The 19,478-nt window shown below is 47.1% G+C and overlaps 1 protein-coding gene across 1 annotated transcript in view; it reads right to left on the minus strand.

Annotated features, from left to right (window-relative positions):
* The window catches only part of RFT1 (RFT1 homolog), a 33,876-nt gene that overhangs the window by 10,228 nt on the left and 4,170 nt on the right, over nt 1-19,478 (minus strand). Inside the window, exons 3-7 of the mRNA XM_070390763.1 lie at nt 17,924-18,040; nt 16,375-16,564; nt 15,705-15,806; nt 10,912-11,049; nt 4,069-4,147 (exon numbers count right to left, since the gene is read on the minus strand). Coding sequence (XP_070246864.1) covers nt 4,069-4,147; nt 10,912-11,049; nt 15,705-15,806; nt 16,375-16,564; nt 17,924-18,040 — 626 coding nt within the window. The remainder of the gene's footprint in view (nt 1-4,068; nt 4,148-10,911; nt 11,050-15,704; nt 15,807-16,374; nt 16,565-17,923; nt 18,041-19,478) is intronic.

Below are 19,478 nucleotides of genomic sequence, written 5' to 3' on the forward strand. Positions count from 1 at the left end.
GTTGGCAAATACCTGAAAGGAGAAAAATTAGATAATTAAAGAAACATTCCTTGTCCTAATGTAGATTTCAAATAATCTCAAAATAGTAGCAGCTTAGAAAGCGCTGGGGGATTTATTGACAGCAAATCTCCAAACCAGTTAAAAACCAAATAAAACAGAATCAATAAAACCAGTCTGATAAGTTGTTTTTAAGTACAGGGAGATTACTAAAATATTAATAATGAAAGTAATTGTCCCAAGTTTTAAGGGAGATCAGATGATGTGAGTGTGAATTCTATAAAACGAAAGGTCCATGGTTATGAGCACAGACTCATTGAAAGTTTCCTCTCCAGGAGGAAAACGCTCCATGGAGGCTGGCAAGGCTCTGGAGCCCACGCTCATGATTCAAATCCAAGTCTAATGCCTTCACGGAGAAGACACGGGCCCAGAGCCCTACTCCCCCACCCCCAATTTTCATATTATCTGTGAATGGAAAGCACTGACCATTATGGCGATAAAACACTGAGGAGTGCCCATAGCCCTACAGAGCAAATTCTCACCTCCTAGCAACTTGCTAAAAAAAAAAAAAAAAGGCAATATTAGGAGACTAGAAGCAGTGGTCTCTGAAGTCTCTCTGGCCCTTGCCTCCCTACAATCTCCCAGCCACTGCCCTGAGCAGGGACCTCCATGGTCCTCCCAGGCACTGGCCAATGGCTGAATTCACTCCCATCTGCATCTCTGCACTACTCCAATCATCTTCACCGCTAACAGTTCCAGCTTTTGCAAACCTAGCTCTTCAGGCAATCCCTGCTTTCACACCTTTAAATGGCCTCAATGTTTGCAAAAAAGTCCTGGCTCCTTAATTCTGCATTTGGAGCCTTTTATAAACTACCCCCAAGCTATATTTTTGGCCTCCCTTCACCAACCTCATCCCCACCTCCCATCAAACCATCATCCTCAGCTACATCCTACCAGGCTTTAGCCTCCCCAGCTGTTCTGAGTCAGGCTGGCTCGTGGCATTCTCACCACCTAGGACGGCATTTCTGCAGGGAACTCCTTGTGTTCTGCCACAATGGGCCTCTCCCTCTCTACTCTGTAAGCTCCCTGAGGGCAGGAACCATGTCTCGGTCATCTTCATTTCCCTGGTTTCCTAGAGGAGCGCCAGGAAGTGAGAGGACACACAAGAGATGTCTGGCGAATGAGGTCACGTTTCCAAGTACAGTCCTCGCAGCTCTGAGTCAGAGTTAACCACACAATTGTGCCTCTTTGATGAGAGAATGAGCTCTTTAAGCTCGTGGCCTGCTACTCATCCATCTGTGTATTCTCAGCACCTGGCACGCAGTGTTCAGGAAATGTGGGGGCAGAAGGCAAGAGCATACACATTTTTTGCTATTACAGTGAATGATTTCAACTTTCTCAGAGCTGTAGCTTTGAGAGAAAAAGAATCTGGGAGTCCTTGTCAAGCCACTTCCTTGTTTCACAGCCATGGAGATGGAGGCCCTGAGAAGTTCCTAACGGCCCTCTGCCAGTCAGGCCAGGGCGGCCCCCTCCCGGCCCAGCTCAGGAGGCTTGAGTGTGTGGCTAGCTTCATCTGCTGCTACCAACACATGTCCAGCCACTGCAATCCAGAGAACCAACTAGCGCCACTGCTTGGACGGACCCATTCCTCAATTCATTTAAACTGCTCTTAAAACTCTGGGAGGAAAAAGTACACAAGGTGAACTAACAATAAGGTGAACTGTCACAAAACACAACTGCTCTACAGATACCTTCTTTACCAGCAAATACTTGCTGAACACCTATCATGTGCAGGCCCAGCAGGGTGCTGGGGAGACAGTGAACAGCACCTTCCAGCTCTCAAGAAACTCATAGTTAAGGCACCTCCACTCAGCTCTCCGAAGGCTTCTGATCCTTACTTCCTAGAAGTTTTGCCAACAGTTTCACTTTGTAATGGCAATGTTACAGGCTTAGACCAGAACCATGCACTCTCAAAGCTCAGAGAGCCTCAGACACCTCCTGTCCTACCCCTTAACTCAGATGGGACAAGTGAGGCTTACAGGGAGTTACTTCCCTTTGGAAATATAATTAGTTAAAAATGAAGATAGAGGGGGGAGCCCTGGCTGGTATGGCTCAGTTGGTTGGGCGTCGTCCTATGCAGTGAGGGGTTGCAGGTTTGATTCCTGGTCAAGGTATATGCTCAGGTTTTGGGCTTGATCCTCAGTAGGGGGTGTGCTGGAGACAGCAGATTGGTGTTTCTCTCTCACGTTGAATTTTTTCTTTGTCTCTCCCTTCCTCTCTCTCTAAAAATCAATAAAAATATGTATTTTTAAAGATAGACGGGGATGTGTGAAGGAAAATAATCTATATATAAAAAAAATCAGTGACCAGAAAGCCGTAACAACCAGAACGACCCGTCGCTATGACGCCCACTGCAGCCAGCGAACCAGCCAGATCTGGGGATGGGGCCAGCCGGCCAACCTCCTGTAGCCCCTCTCCCTGCCCAGCCCCACCCCAGATCGGCCCACCCAACCTGATCAGGGGCAGGGCTGCCTGGCTGGCCAGCTGGCCAAATGCCTGTGGCCCTTCCGGCCGGCCAGCCAACCACCCATGGCCCCTCCCCCAGGCTACTGGCCCCTGATCGGCCCTCAGCCCACCGCCCACAGACCCTCCCCACCCCCAATCTGCCCCCACTGCCCCGATAGGCCCGCAGCCCCTCCCCCAAGCCAGCTCCGCCCTGATCCCCCCACACACCAACTGGGGTGGGGGCTGGCCAACTTCCCAAGGCCCCTCCCCCAGCTGCTGACGCTTGATCGGTCCCCCTCACCCCATTCGGGGGTGGGGCTGGCCGGTCCACTGCCCACAGACCCTCCCCATGGCTGGCCCTGCCCCCAATCGGTCCCCCCAACCCCAATCGGGGGTGGGGCCCGCCAGTCAATCGACACAGCCCCTCCCCCCAACTAGCCTGGCCCTGATCAGCTGATCAGGGTGCGCCAGCCAGCCAACCTCCCACCATCTCCTCCTCCCAACAGGCCCGGGCCAGATCTGCCCCATTGGGGCCGGGCTGGCCAGACCCCACCCATGCATGAATTCGTGCACTTATTGGAAACTTTTTGTTTTCCCAAATTTTTGTAATGGAGTTATATATTTTTATAATTAAAAGACAAGTTTTGAAAAGTTTTAAAAATATGTTCAGTATTTGGTATACAGGTGTATAGACAATGAAACTTATGTAGAGAGAGAAAATACTACTTTCAGCAGCTTACAGCTACCTCAAATCTCATTCTTTGGCCGAAACCGGTTTGGCTCAGTGGATAGAGCGTCGGCCTGCGGACTGAGGGGTCCCAGGTTTGATTCCGGTCAAGGGCATGTGCCTGGGTTGTGGGCACATCCCCAGTGGGAGATGTGCAGGAGGCAGCTGATCGATGTTTCTAACTCTATCTCTCTCCCTTCCTCTCTGTAAAGAATCAATAAAATATATTTTTTAAAAAATCTCATTCTTTGAACTAAAGCTGGGTATAAATAAACCAATATACATACACAGAAAAATTAGATGTATGTATGTTTAGCTCCTCTCTGCATCGAGAGGTCTATCACTGTTACACTGAAAAGCTTTAGAAAAGTGGAAGGCTGACCAAACTTTTACAAAGGTGAATCTTACTGTTTAAGAAAATAAAATGAAAACCTGGTTCTTTTTCTTTACAAAGTTCAAAAAAAAGTGTATAAAAAGGAATAGGATAATGAGTCTACAGATTTTTCTACAATTGATATAACCCTTTTATGATACGTTTATATAAATGACATAACATGGGGCTTTGGAGATAGACTTCGATTCAAAGTTAAGTTATTTCTTGTCACTAAAAGGCCCCGAGGAAGCTACATAACCTCACTGACCCTCAGCTTCCTCATCCATAATAAACAAAGACACGTAAGTAAAGTATCAAGCTCAGTAGATGCGAGGTTCCCTCTCCTTACATGAGAAGCCCCGTTTCTGAGGTTCCTCTGCCCAGGGCTGTGGACAGCAGGAGGCCGGGATGGGATCCCCTCGCTTATGCTATGGCTTCCAACTGCTCAGGATAACCTTTTACTCACCTTCTGTCAAAATCTGTTTCAAGAAAGACTGTTTGAAAAAGCTCCAAGTCAATTTAGCCTCTGTCCAATTTACAAAAGCCTAAAAGAGAAAACAAACAAAAATATCCCAGGCACTGCAAGTCTAAGAGCACATTAATGCTACAGGAGAGGCAAATTCATGTTGGTCCCTAAATCCCAACTTAGACAGTCCCCACTGCTTTTTCATTTAATGCTGAGCACACAGAGACATCCCACAAATAATGGCAAAGAATTTACATTCCTAAACACGAAGACAAAATCTCCAGGTAGAACAGTCCCCCTGTCCGACACACACCTGTAAGGGGCCTGCCCAGGATTCACGCACAAAGGCCAGACCCACTCCATCTCTCCAAAAGGCTAGCTGTAGCTACAGAAGTTAACGCAAGGAACCTGTCCCATGGGCCCCTCCTCTTGGCCCAAAGCCTACCCGTTAGAGCAACGCTACCCAGTAGAAATATAATGCAGGACACATTCATAATTTTAAATTTTCTAGCACCGTAGTGAACAGTAAAAAAAAAAGGTTAATTTTATATATAATAAGTTAATTTAAATATATTTAACCCAAAATATCATCATTTCATCACACAAAAAAATATTAGAGGCATTTCACATTATTTTTTGTACTAAGTTTGAATCCAGTGTGTATTTTTCACTTAGAGCTCACCTCCATTCCAAATGCTCCATAGCCACACGTGGTGTTTACCACTTAGCACAGGGCAAGTCTAGAGTACCCCTCGAAAGCAGGGGTCATTTCCAGTCCTCAAATCTCCTCACCCCTGGTTTCAGAGTCTTTCTTCCAGGCACTGCAAGGGCAGGCCTGACCTTCCCAAACTACACGTCCTCCAGGGCACCACTGGACCTGGAGCAGATGCCAGGGGCAGCTCTAGTTCAGGAGTAAATCTTCCCAGGGAGAAGGAAACTGGGTCACTCCTTTCCCCAGAACAAAGAGCGCCAGACTCCCTACCACCACCAGGGGGCACTGTGGGCCACATCATGTTTGGGGCAGTGATCCCGCCGATAGGAGCCTTGGGCAGGACACCTCTCACATTCCCCACGCCAGGTGATCCTCTGGGGAGCTCTCCCCAGCACGACCTGTGCTCTTTACAGGAAACAGTTACAGCTGGCCCACGAGGCTCTTCCGAAGCCTACTTGCTGGTAGATTGTGAATGGGAAGATGGCTGAGTTACTTTTAAAAATTTCTTTAGGAGAGTAAAATCTCTATATATAGATACCTCGTACTTCAGCATTTCTTTCTCCCAATGCCTTCAATTTATACAGACCCATGCCCCAGCGAGTGGCTCAGTTCAGGGTACTTGCAGGAGGCAACCAATCGATGCTTCTCCCACATCGATGTTTCTTGCCCTCTCGCTTCCTTCCTCTCTCTCTCTCTCTAAAAAAATCAATGAGAATATGTCCTTGGATGAGGACTAAAAAAAACAACAAATACGTAAATTAACCCATGATTCGGAAGGAATGGCTACACTGCTTACTATGTCCAAAATGCTCATTAAGAATAAAGAGACAGGAAGTCTGATTAGGTTTCTTCTCAGAGGTGTCTGCTAAGCAATAGAAAAGAAGTGCATTCTTTGGGCTTTTAGCATTTTGTTCAGAATGGATTTGTCACGTGGTACGGTCAAAAGAGGCCTATTTCACAAGAGGTAGGTTGGTACTGCTGAGCTGGTCTACAGGCTGTGAATTTCCTTGCAGTCCCCTGACCAACAAGCCATTCCACTGCCTCACTGCACTGATGCAGAAACTGATGGTGAAACGTGATGGGCAGTACCTCCAGGGAAGGTCTGGCACCAGAACTCTGGGGCTCACTCTGCTTTAATCTGAGTCACTCACCTCTAGCCCACCCATGTGTCAAGGCCCAGATCAAAAGCAGCTTCCTCCATGAAGCCTTCCTCGATGCCCCCAGATGGAATTTACCAGTTCTTCTCTGTGCCTCATTTTGTTAACACCAGACGTGTGCACGCACACACTCTCTGTCTTGCAGTGCAGTTAGCTGAGTACACATCTTAACTCTATACCACAATGCAAGTTCTGAAGGCAGGAACCCTATTCAGGGCACCTAGTACAGTGATTAACACAGAATATTGCTAAATACATGCTTGCTGGGTTAAATTCCTCAGCTTTACTTAAATATTAGCAGACCTCCCATATTAAATCACTCAGAAGTGTGGAGAATATAAAAGATACTAGAGGCCCGGTGCACAAAAATTTGTGCACTGGGGGGGGTGGTCCCCAGCCTGGCCTGTGCCCTCTCGCAGTCTGGGACCCCTCGGGAGATAATGACCTGCTGGCTTAGGCCTGCTCCCGGGTGGCAGAGGGCACGCCCAATCCCTAGGTGCAGCCCCTGGTCAGGATCAGAGCAGGGCCGATTGGGGAGTTGGGGCACCGCCCCCTGTCATGCACAGAGCAGGGCGGATTGGGAGGTTGCGATGCCACCCTCAGTCACGCTCAGGGTAGGGCCGATTGGGGGACTGGGGCACCGCTCCCTGTCACACTCAAGGCAGGGTCGATGGGGAGGTTGCGGCGCCACCCCCTGTCATGCACAGAGCAGGGCCGATCAGGGGGTTGGGGAGCACCTCCCTGTCACGCACAGAGCAGGGCCCATCAAGGGGTTGAGGAGCTCCCCCCGTCATGCACAGGGCAGGGCTGAACAGGGGGTTGAGGAGCTCCCCCTGTCACTCACAGAGTAGGGCCGATAGGGGAGTTGGGGCACCGCCCCCTGTCACACACAGAGCAGGGCGGATCAGGGGGTTGGGGTGCTGCACCCTGTCACACTCAGGGAGGGCCAATGGGGAGGTTATGGTTCTACCCCATTACACACAGAGCAAGGCCCGTGGAGGGGGGTTGGGGCGCCACCCTCTATCACCCACAGAGCAGAGCCGATCAGGGGGTTGGGGTGCCGCCACTGTCACACTCAGGGCAGGGCTGATGGAGAGGTTATGGCTCTACCCTGTCACACACAGAGCAGGGCCCGTGGGGGGGTGGGGGGGGGCGGGCGCCACACCCTGTCACACACAGAGCCGCAGGGCGATCAGGGGGTTGGGGAGCTCCCCCCTATCAGGCACAGAGCAGGGCTGATCAGGGGGTTGGGGCGCCTTCCCCTGTCACGAACAGAGCAGGGCAGATAGGGAGGTTGTGGCCCCGCCCCCTGTCACACACAGAGCTGCAGGGCGATCAGGGGGTTTGGGCGCTGCCCCGTCATGCTGATCCCGGTGCCGGGAGGCCTCGCTGCTCCGCTGATCCCGGTGCCAGGAGGCATATTACCCTTTTACTATATAGAATAGAGGCCTGGTGCATGGGTGGGGGCTGGCTGGTTTGCCCTGAAGGGTGTCCTGGATCAGGGTGGGGGTCCCCACTGGGGTGCCTGGCCAGTCTGGCTGAGGGGCTGAGGGCCGTTTTCAGGCTGGCGGGTGACTGAAGCTCCCAACTGCTCCTTTTTTTCTTTTCTATTCTGGGCCAGCTTTAGCTCTGAGGCCTCACTGCTGAAAGCATGTTTCTGGCCTTTACCTTCTGTATTTGATACAATGTTGCGGCCCGGCTGGCTGAAGCCCGGCTGACTGAAAGCCGGTTTCTGGGGTTTTGTTTAGCTTCTATATTTGTTACAATGTTTCTTAGAGTTGCAGCTGAGAGGCCGGCAAGTCAGGCGGGGAACGTTGGAGTCTGCCATCACTGGAGCAAGCAAGCTCCCTGTTCGCTTCAGTGCATGGCTGCCGGTCGCCATCTTGGCTGACAGTTAATTTGCATAAGGATATGGCTGATTAGCCAATGGGAAGGGTAGCGGTCGTACGCTAATTACGATGTTTCTCTTTTATTAGTGTAGATATATGGGCAGTCATTATTTGAGCATCATAATTTAAGACTTAGTAAGTACCTTTAAAAAGATGGAGTTCTATAAGAATTGGAAAGAAATCTCCCAACTTGGTCAAACTGAGTTTGACCAGTTTCATAGGAGGGAGCCCCCAAGTGCAGAAAGCTGCTCCAGAGAGTCAAGTTAGGCGTATTGCGAGTGGTAATGTCATCCACTGGATTAAAAATTCATCTTCTTTCTCATCTCTTTAAAAAACAACAACTTGAATACTGAATCCTTTTACCTGGAACTTCCAAACATTTAAGTAAATAACTAACTAATTGGGGCAGTAAGCCATTTCTTTTGCAAAACTACATAGCGTAGAGGTTAACACTATGGAACTAGACAGAAGTTAGAGAGAAGTGGGTCCTAAACCGGCTGTGTGATTTTGGGTTAGTCACTTAACTTCTCTGAACCTGTTTTCTCCTCTGTAAAATGGAAGCAGTAGAATGTGTTTCATAGGACACTATGAGGACTACAGACAACCATGTAAAGTGCTCAGCACAGTGCCAGGCACATGCAGTTAGGGCACTTATTATATATCTGGCTCTTTGCCAAAGTTCCAATACGTTCACAGAACTCCTTAAGTCTTCAGAGGGGCCTCACAGCACATGCAGCCCAACGACCTCACCTTTAACATAGGACTCGAGGTCTGCAGAGTCCTGCAGGCTTCGCCTCTGCAGGTACTGCCCTCCCAAGGGCACAGGCAGCCTCTGAGGCCCAGCAATCACCGCCCTGTATGTCTGTATCCCGGCCAGCAGCCAGCAGGGGCTGTGCTGTTTGTCAGCAGGAACAGAGCCACGGTGTGTGACAGGTACACACAACCTTCTCGTGGCCAAGGCTCTGTCCCAGCAGTACGAGCATGGGTACTACAGGGACAGACTGCAGGTAACACCACTGCGCTCTCACGCCAATGCCACGGCGTCTGCCTTGCGAGGACGTTTCAGTGGAGCTAGTGCTGCTTTCAGGGCAGCAGTGTGATGGTGATGATGGTATCAGCTGTCACTATGGTCACCCAGCGGGGCCAGGCCAGGTTAAACACCTTACATGCCCCATCTCATCTGACTCGCACAACCACGTTAGGAGGGATGGACTCTTATCGCCATTTGACAGATAAGGAAATGAAACTTGGAGTTCTGAGCCCATCACAGGGTTAGTTATACACCTGACAGACTCATTACCCTCTCCTGTCTGTATTAATGGTCCAAATACTCCTTCCCAAAATACTGCCAGGGGCAGGGGCTGGCCCAGTGGTTCAGCTGGCCAGGCCGAGACAGGTGGGCCCCAGGGAGCCTCAGGGAGGGACTTTCCTGCATGCTCAGTCCCGCTGGGGCAGGTGGCAGAATGAAGCACTGTGGTATCCCGAAATTACCACGTTGATTTAGATTAAAGGTAAGATCTAGTAGATCAGAATGGAGAACTCTTATCTAGCAAATCAGAACATATCTGGCTTTTCTTGAAAAGTTGTAGAGCAAGATTCCGTAAGTTCTGAGACTAAAGTCCCAAATATTTTACAGCTTTTTAAAGTAGCCCAGCCGGTGTGGCTCAATGGTTGAGCATTGACCTATGAACCAAAAGGTCACAGTTCAATTCCCATCAGGGCACATGCTCTGGTTGTGGGCTGATCCTGCAGGAGGCAGCCGATCAATGATTCTCTCTCATCATTGATGTTTCTATCTCTCTTCCCTTCTTCTCTGAAGTCAATAAAATTTTAAAAAATAATAAAGTAATCACAAAAGAGAAGTCCGGTTAAAGCCTTACCTCAACTAAGCGCACCACATCTAGCCAGCCACCAGGCGGGGGAAGAAGGAAGGAGGCCAGCCCGGAACGGAGCGGGACACGAAGCAACTGCCCAGAAGTGGTGCAGTGTGGCATCACCCTGCAGCTCCAGGCCACAGGCAGCAGCACTGACCCAGAGTCAGGAAATGAAGGTCAGATGGACCAAGAGTTGAAGAGTTGAGTAGAAAAAGACTATGCTTGGTTCCCACACATTAGCATCCTCAGAGGATGACATGGGAAAGTGGGTCACCTGAGAGAGGCCTGACACTCGCTGAGGGACTACGCAGGGGCTGTCCCTGCTTTCTCAGCACTCTGGAATGTCTGTGCCAGAGGCCAGCTCTGGGGAAAACCAAGCGACAGCAGGACAGAGAGTGGAACACCGTGGTTATAGCTTGTGGTCTGCTGGGATCCACGCCACTCCAGGCGACTGTCCTCGCTCTGACCTTCACCTTGGGCAGGTGTTTAGTCACTAAGCCTCAGTTCCTCAACCGTAAAATATAAACAACAGTGTCCGCCTCACAGAGTTGTTATACCTAAAGGCATGTAGAGTACTCGGCATAGGACCTAGCACATGGGTTCTCAACTGGGGACAATTTTTGTCTCCGAGGGAACGTTTGGCAGTGTCTGAGGACATCTGGCAGTGTCTGTGGTTGTTATAACTGGGGGGTGGTAACTACTAGCACCTAGTGGGTAAGAACTGAGAATGTGCCTGGCCAGTGCGGCCCAGTGGTTGAGTGTCAATCTATGAACCAGGAGATCACTGTTCCATTCCTGGTCAGGACACATGCCTAGGTTGCTGGCTCGATTACCAGTAGGGTGTGTGTGTGTGTGTGTGTGTGTGTGTGTGCAGGAGGCAGCCAATTGATGATTCTTTCTCATTACTGATGTTTCTATCTCTCTCTCTCCCTCTCCCTTCCTCTCTAAAGTCAATAAAAAATAAATTAAATTAAAAATAAATCAAGAATGCAGAGGACAGCTCCTAAACAAAGAATTATCCAGTCCAAAATGTCAATACTGCCAAGATTTAAAATCCCTGGCTGAACACATAGCAAGCACTCAAAAGATATGAGCTACTGAATTACCTTTACTATTCTAATAATAATAAACAATTAAGTTATAGTTTCTTTCCCTCAAGGATAACCAGCATCTGTGATTAAAATGATAAGAGACAAAAATATATTACTTACTCTACTTCTCAAAATACTGGGTAGCAGATCTGTCATTCTGGAGACAGGAAGAGTTTGTTGCTTGGTTGATTTTGGGAAACCCAGTAACTTTTTGAAATAAGTAACATAGCAGAGCACCAGAACTGTAGTATAGAAAACCTGGGGGGAAAAGAAAAGAATGGGCTTAAATTGCACTGTTTTAATATAGTCCTAATTAAGATATGCTATAAATTTGACCTCAAAGGTCAATCAAGAAACAGAACAGTCTTAATTAACTGCACCTTCTGGTCTGTCCACTGAGACCCAGCAGCCGTGGCATCACCGGGGAAAGTGTTCCATGCACTTCACCTGACTGGGCAAGCAGAACACAACTTCCAGACAGACATCCACTAGCGCCAACTGCCACACCAATGTCAGACACATTCTCGGAGGCTTTGGATTTGGCCAAAAAGCGGCTCTCCCGCCTGACAGCACACTGTGAGGACCCATGTGTCCTGTCCAGGCACATCCAGGCACTGGGGAATTTCCATAGACCCCGGAAACCTGTCACATTATGATTACAAGGCAGAACGGAGCTGCTGGGTCTCCCCTCTCTGCCCAGTGCGTGGGCAGGGCAAGAGCTGCTAGAGCAGTGGTTCTCAACCGTGGCTGCACATTAGAATCGCCTGGGAATCTTTTTGAAATCCTGATTTCTGGGCCTCATCCTCCGGAAATTCTGTTTCTTTGTTACTAATGTTGTGGCCTCACCCCATAACAAAGAAACAGAATTTCCGGAGGATGAGGCCCAGAAATCAGGATTTTAAAAAGATTCCCAGGTGATTCTACTGTGCAGCCAAGGTTGAGAACCACTGTGCTAGAGGATGGGGAGGGAAAGGTGGGATGATAAGAGAGCCCACACACCTGGGACGAAGGATGGCTTTTGGCCAGGAGCAGCAGCCTGGGTTTATTTGCAGATTGGGGAGGAATATTCAAAGTGGCCCCTTTCGCAAGCTCTCTTCTCCCCTCTTCCCCCTGAAAAGAGCTCAAGAAAAAATGGGACCTCCAGCCCCCTTTCAATCTGGAAACACTTGTAAGAAAGGCACAGAGCAAGGACAAAGAGGAGTCTCCGATTAGCAGGTTCAGGCTCCTCTGCTACCCACGCCTGCCCCATCCATGCCTGAGAACACAGCCCACCATCCACTACCCTTTTTTTTTCAGTTTTATTGAGAAATAATGGACATACATCACTGTATAAGTCTTACAGCATGATGGTTTGATTTACACCTATTGTGAAATAATTACCACAATAGGTTCAGCTAGCATCCACCTTTTCATATAGACACAATAAAAAGAAAAGGAAAAAAATCTCTCCTTGTGATGGGAACTCACAGAATTTACTCTCTTAATAACTTTCCTATCTATCATACAGCAGCGTTAGCTATAGTCATCATGTTGGACATTACACACCTAGTTCCTATGTATGTGATACATATCACCTATGTGATAACTGGAAGTTTGTACCCAATTCCCCCCATCCTTCTTCCTTCATGCTGCAAGCCAGCCTAAGACACAGCAGCACTGCTGTGCGCCACACCCCCTGCTTCCAACATCCTGAGATAAGTACCCTTTTCCAGCTCCCTTCCCCGCCTCGATTCCTCTTCCCACTGAGCAAGCCTGGGGAATCAATAACCACCTATGGCAAGTCTTCACGCAGCGTATCCTAACTACATGATCCCTCCCCTTTATTTCCATTGAGGAAAATTCACGTAACCTAACACTGACTGTTTTAAGCATTTTAAAGCATACAATTCAGTGGCTTTTAGTACATTCACAGTGTTGTATAACCACCATCACTATCTAACTCCAAAAGGAAACTCTGTACCCATTAAGCACTCACTCTCCATTTCCCCCAGCCCCAGGCAACCACTAATCTGCTTTGCCTCCGGACTTGCCTATTCTGGGTATTATATATTAATGGAATCACACAGTAGGTGGCCTTCCGCTTAGGATAACGTTTTGAGAGTTCACCGTGTGTTTTATTTTTATGGCTGGACAATATTTTATGTATGGATACACCACATTTTGTTTACCCATTCATCAGTTGGGCATTTTGGGTGCTTCCACCTTACAGCTATTGGGAATAGTGTTGCTATGAACATCCATGTACTAGTTGTTTGTACACCTGTTTTTAATTCTTCAGAGTATAAACCTAGAAATGGAATTGAGGGGTCTTTTGGTAGTTCTACATTAAACTTTTTAAAAACATATATTTTTATTGATTTCAGAGCAGAAGGGAGAAGGTGAGATAGAAACATCAATTATGAGAAAGTATCATTGATCAGCTGTCTCCTGCATAACCCACACTAGGGATTGAGCCCCCACCCCGGGCATGTGCCCTGACCGGGAATCGAACCACGCACGACCTCCTGGTTTATAGGTTGACATTCAACCATTGAGCCGTGCAGGCCAAGCTACATTAAACTTTTTGAGGAATTGCCAAACTGCTTTACACAGCAGCTGCCCCATTTCACTTTACCACCAGCAACTTATGGGGGGTTCTGATTTCTTCATATCCCCACCAACACTTGTTATTTTCTGTATTCTTTTGATAATAGCCATCCTAATGGGTATAAAGTGGTATCTCATTGTGGTTTTGATTTACATTTGCCTAATGACTAATGATGTTGTATATTGTCTCATGGGCTTTTTGGCCATTTATTTGTCTATCTTATTTGGTGAAATGGCTATTCAAGTCCTTTACCCACTTTTGGTGGTTTGTCTATTTGTTGTAGAGCTATAAGAATTCTTTATATATTCCAGAGAAACCCTATTATTTGACATCTGATGCCATGGGGTGAGGGGTTATTTGAGGAGGAACCTGGAAGTGGGTTGGACAAAGGGAATCCCAGGGTGTTGGTTGTGGCTTGCCTGCTGACATGAGGAGCTGTTGGTTCTTAGACTTCTGACACATAAATTGACAGAGAATGTACCAGTGAAGAACTCTCAGAAGTCTATGATAAGGAAGCAAATAAATTCAGTACTGGCCTTGCTGACTATGACCTACATATGACATATCCTGGGAGGGAGCTCTGATCATCAGAAAGTGACAATGAAAGTGACTTTCCAAAGAAGAGTCAACCAATAACTGGGTGCCTGTGTGGCCCTCCTGTTCTATTAGGGAGAATGCATCAAAAAGTATGAGGGCCCAGCTGATGTGGCTCAATGGTTGAGCATTGACTCATGAACCAAAAAGTCACCGGTTCAATTTCTGGTCAGGGCACATGCCCAGGTTGTGGGCTCGATCCCCAGTGGGGGGCATGCAGGAGGCTCTCTCTTTCATCGATGTTTCAATCTCTCTCTAAAAATCAAAAACATATTTTAAAAAAATAAATTAAAAATGTTTAAAAAGTATGATGAATGCTGAGACTATAGTTCTGGAGCTAATAAAACAAGGCAAAAATAATCACAAATAACTTGTCTAAAATATGCAATTGTTTTCAAACTGCTTTTAGGAGGCAATTCTCATTCTTTTTAAATTTTACTTTGTTTTATAATTCTTTATTGTTCAACGTATTATATATGTCCCCCTTTCTCCCCCACTGACCCCCTCCATCCCAGGCCTTTAGGCACCCTATTGTCTGTGTCTGATGGGTTATGCATATAAGCATACAAGGTTTTTGGTTGATTACTTCCCACCCACCCTCCCCCCAATTCTCATTCTTATTCTATTAATTTAAAATCTAGCTCTTCTATGTTGCACAAAAATATTTGTAGTTTTTGTCTAGAACATGGAAATGGTTTTTACATAAATCATTACTAAAAATTTTAACTTATCTTCCTATACATTAAGAAAAAATTACAAACTGCTTTGCACTATAAGATGTTCTGATAACTATCTGATCTTAGGTTTCATTTTTTAAAGTGGCACTTGTACTCTCTTATATTTTATTAGAACTAGAAATATGAACTAGAACTAGAAAAGATAAAATGGAAATGAAACCCAAACTATCAAAACTAAAAATGAAGCTACTAAAACTTGGTTCATGCCCTCTGAATTATATGAGTTTTTTTTAAACATAGAAACATCAACATCAATTGGCTACCTCCTCACACCTGGGTATGTGTCCTGACTGGGAATCAAACCTGTGACCCTTTGGTGCATGGGACAACGCTCTAACCAACTGAGCCACATGGCCAGGGTGGAGATTTTAATTTAAGTTTAAAACAAAAGTGTGGCTAAGTTGGTTGAAGTGTTGTCCAGTGCACCAGAAGGTTGCAGATTTTATTCTAATCCATGTATTGCTCTCACATTGACGTTTCTCTCTCTCTCTCTCTCTCTCTCTCTCTCTCTCTCTCTCTCTCTCTCTCTCTCCTTTCCCTGCCTTCCTCCCTCTCTAAAAGTTAATCTAAAAAAAAAATAAAACAGACTTGGCAGAGTTTCCTCCTAGTATGAAAACAATTGATTGAAATCCAGGCAACACAACAGGCATGCAATTTGATTCCCACCTCATCCCCATACAGCTGTTTTTATCCTCCATAAGACAGCCAGACAATCAAAGATCAGTATGATTTGGGCTTGCTGACAGAGTGTCTACAGGAGTTTTTATGTTTGACCAAAGGGCCTCGTGTGTGGCCTTCACCAGGTCCCTGGGGACCAGGTGGGTCAGTGCATGGCACAGAGAAACATGGCGGCAGAGGAGCAGTGTCAAGACCATCCAGAGCTTCTAGCCTTCCTCACATGCATAGATATTCAATTAGAACGTAGTAATGGAAACAAGAAGAAAAACTCAGGTGGAAAAACAGATTATACAAAAGTGAAAGGCTGTAACTATTACCTGGGCCAAAGAGAAGATGTACAGTCCCCAGTGAGGCACCCACAGCACGAGAAAAGCTGTCAGTACACTCTTGAGGATTACCGACAGGCTCTCAGCAATCACCTGCAAGCATGTGGTAAAGAGCGTTACTTAGAACATTTAAAAACCATTTTAAAAGATGCAAAGAAATGACAAATAGAAAATCTGGGCAGCGGTTGCACTGGCAGTGGGGCTGAGGCATAGGGCTGGACATAATTTTGGTAATGTCCTACTTGCATTGGGTGGTAGGCTCAGGGACCTCCAGTATGTTATCATGCTCTAAGATTTACAGGTATGTTACAGACACTCTTTTGTACATATCAAGTTGTATGTTTTAAAAGATAAAGAGAAAAGTTAATATTCGTATACAACTAAAAATATAATTAACTGAAAAACCTTTAGAGTCCACTTAAATTCTTATCTAAACTAATACCTTCTATTAATAAACCTGTTTTTTCATTAATAGCATAGTAGAAGTAAACTTTAGCTCAGCCTACCTGCCAAATTTCAAGTGAATGAACTAAATTTATCATGTTACCTTTCAAGATGCAAGTCTGAAAAATATCATTCTCTACCATAAAGGTATTTTTTAAAAAGAACATTCCTTCCCTTATTCTTTGCATTTCCCATTCACAGCAGAAGGCATACTGACCTTGAGCTTGACAAACATGTGTGCTTGTGCCAAGACCCAGAAGGGCTCTCCCAGAAGTTCCACCACAGCTGAGAGACCAAACAGCACCACTCCAGTTCCATAGTGGGGGACGACATTAGGATCAGGCACTTCAAGCAACCGTAACCAGACCCAGCCCAGGAACAAGGACCAAAACACACCCAGAGGGACTCTAAAAATGGGGGGAAATTTTTTTAATATGCTAAGTATAAAAATATAAATATATATTACAACAGTGATACTGTCCTGGTCGGTGTACTCAATGGTTAGAGCACTGGCCCAAGGACAAAAGGGTCTCAGGTTTGATTCCAGGTCAAAGGCACATAGCTGGATTGCAGGTTCAATCCCCGCCCCATCATGGCGCATGAGGGAGGCAACCAATTGATCTCTCTCTCTCCCCTCCTTCCCTTTCACTCAATCAATGGAAAAAAATATCCTCAGGTGAAGATTAACAAACAAACAAACAAATAAACAAAAATAGTAGCACTGAACAGAAAAGAAATATAGTTATAAGCATAAAAATAGCTAATTCCTATTAAGACACTTACTACATGCCAGGTACTATTATGACTCACCCGCTTTGTCTCACTGATTCCTCACAGTGATCCTGTCATTATCTCTACTTAAGTGATGAGACAACTAAGGCGGACAGGCACTGGGTAATTTGGCCAAAGTTATGAACAGTTAGTGAAGGGCAGAAGCGGGACCCAATCCTGATCTGTCTAATGCCAGGCTACACTCCTATCCATTGTGTTACACTGACTCAAAAAGCAAAATTCCCCCAAAGTGTGTGCCTGCTGCTTCTACCTAGAATGACTGAAAGCCAGTATACGGCTGGTACTTAACCCGAATGGCCACTGATGCAGAGCACAGTATCCCTTCCCGTGGGTACCACAGAGCACTTACATATGACTGGGTAGTTAAGTCATTCCGCTAAGAAAATGAAAACCCACCAGCCCTTAAGATTGCCATTTCCATGAGGCAACAGGAGTTACGCAAGAGCAGCATGGGGAAACAACCTCAACCACCAGCCCTCCCTGCAGGGATTTAACTGCAGAAAAGCTATTACCGTTGTTAGCTAATGTGCTTGGTCCTCACGAATATTCTAAAAGGCTCAGAACTGAAATCAACATAACAAAATTGAAGGAAGATATAATGAAACTCCTAAAAGGCTTTCAAAAAATACTAAGACTAAGTGGTTGTTAAAAGCTCAGAAAATGCCACAGGGGGAAAAGATTAGGAATAAAAAAGATGGCCCAGGCCCAGGAGGACCCAGACTGGGGATCAGGAACAGCAGAAACAGCCTCCAGAAAGGGCAGAGGCAGGGCTGGAATCTGGCCCAGAAGCCCCCACCTGGAGCCGCCTCCTGGCTCCGGGCCACCAGAAGGAAAACGGCGATGCCAAGTCCCCAGAAACCCACTGCAGAAGCAAGGCTGTGGGCTGTTTAACCGTTAAACTGTTGCTGTTGAACTTGTAATATTTGTTACCTTTGCCTTTGAAACTGTCTCCTGACAAGCAAAGCACAACTCACGTCAGCCACAGGAGGTTGATGGTCTGGCCCCAGTCTCGCTGGGTGCTCCCACTCAGACACGCTCTCCGGAAGGCCTCTCTGGCCAGGAAGATGGTGGTCGAGTAAAGCAGCGTTAGCCTGTAAAGGGAAAGCAGATGGTAAGAAGGTCTCTAGCTTTTTTATGGAGAGAATGTCTGAGATTTTACCAGCAACTGGGATGAAAAAAGCTTTGGTCACAAATCGGTGGTGGTGATGTGGAAGACAGTCTTCACAGGACTCCTCACTGTCTAATCCACTCAAACAACAACGTTAGGATCCAATCCCGGAACAGCCGCGTGTGTGCCTGCAAGGTTATGCCTGGGGGAGAAACGGCCACAGGGGCCTCCAAAGCCTGCAGGCTCTGTGGCTATGAGCAGAGGTGTGGCTCTGACCATAAGGAAGAGGACAAGATATGACCCCACCCAGCAAGGGGACCTCTTGGTCACTCTGAGACTGGGGACCCAACGGCCCTTGTTAGAGAAGCTGAGGCTCTACTGAGTGGAGGCTCTGGCCAAGAATCTCAGGACAGGCAAAGAGGCCGGCAGCCACGACAGAGGCCACTGCAACCCAGGTTAGCAAGCCTGCCTGTGTACCTCCTAGGCTGGCAGCACCAAGTGACCCTCCTGCACCTTAGTGAGGAGCAGCTGAGGTTTCCCTTCCCCAACAGGCCGTGGCCCAGATGAAGCCTGAGTCGGGGTGGCCCAGGGCTACAGTTTCTGAGGTTATCCAAGGACCATCCTGCTCCCCAGTCAGCGGTTCTCAACCTGTGGGTCGCGACCCCTTTGGCGGTCGAACGACCCTTTCACAGGGGTCGCCTAAGACCATCCTGCATATCAGATATTTACATTGCCATTCATAACAGTAGCAACATTACAGTTATGAAGTAGCAGCGAAAATAATTTTATGGTTGGGTCACAACATGAGGAACTGTATTTAAAGGGCCAGAAGGTTGAGAACCACTGTCCCCAGTGCTTCTGTCCAACACTGCGAATGAGGAGACAACCATACGTTAAGCAGGGGGCAGGCCAGACAAGGGCTATCCAAGCAGGGACCTGCCAATCTGGAGGAGAACAGACGGGGAGAGGCCCAAACTGCTTTCAAGTCAGCACCCTAAGAGGATTTGGTCTTTTCCTTCCTGCGTTTAAAATCGTATTTCTCAAAGTATGGTCCCTACTTCCAAATCACCTGAGGAGCTTGTTGAAATGCAGATTCCTGGGCCCTCCTCAGCCCTACCTGGTGCAAAACTCCCCAGGTAATGGGTGTGCCTGTCAGTGCTTGAGAACCTTCACTAGGCTGCGAGGGCAGAGCCAAGAGCATATGTTTGGTAGTTATTAGATGTGAAATGCTGTCTGGAACATACTGTCTTGTTCATCAGGACATGAAGACACACCTGAGAAGCTGAGCTATTCTTCACACTCACATCCCTTCAGATACTTTTGTGTCATCTGTGAATACAGAATATGTGTGGGATGTCCTCGAAGAGAAAGGAGGAGACAGGAAGAAACACAGAGTCTAAAAGATGAAGCCAGTCAGCTAA

Source organism: Myotis yumanensis, unplaced genomic scaffold (genome assembly GCF_028538775.1).
Source record: "Myotis yumanensis isolate MYYU_CA2020_CCGP unplaced genomic scaffold, mMyoYum1.0.hap1 SCAF_14, whole genome shotgun sequence".
Lineage (NCBI taxonomy): Eukaryota > Metazoa > Chordata > Mammalia > Chiroptera > Vespertilionidae > Myotis > Myotis yumanensis.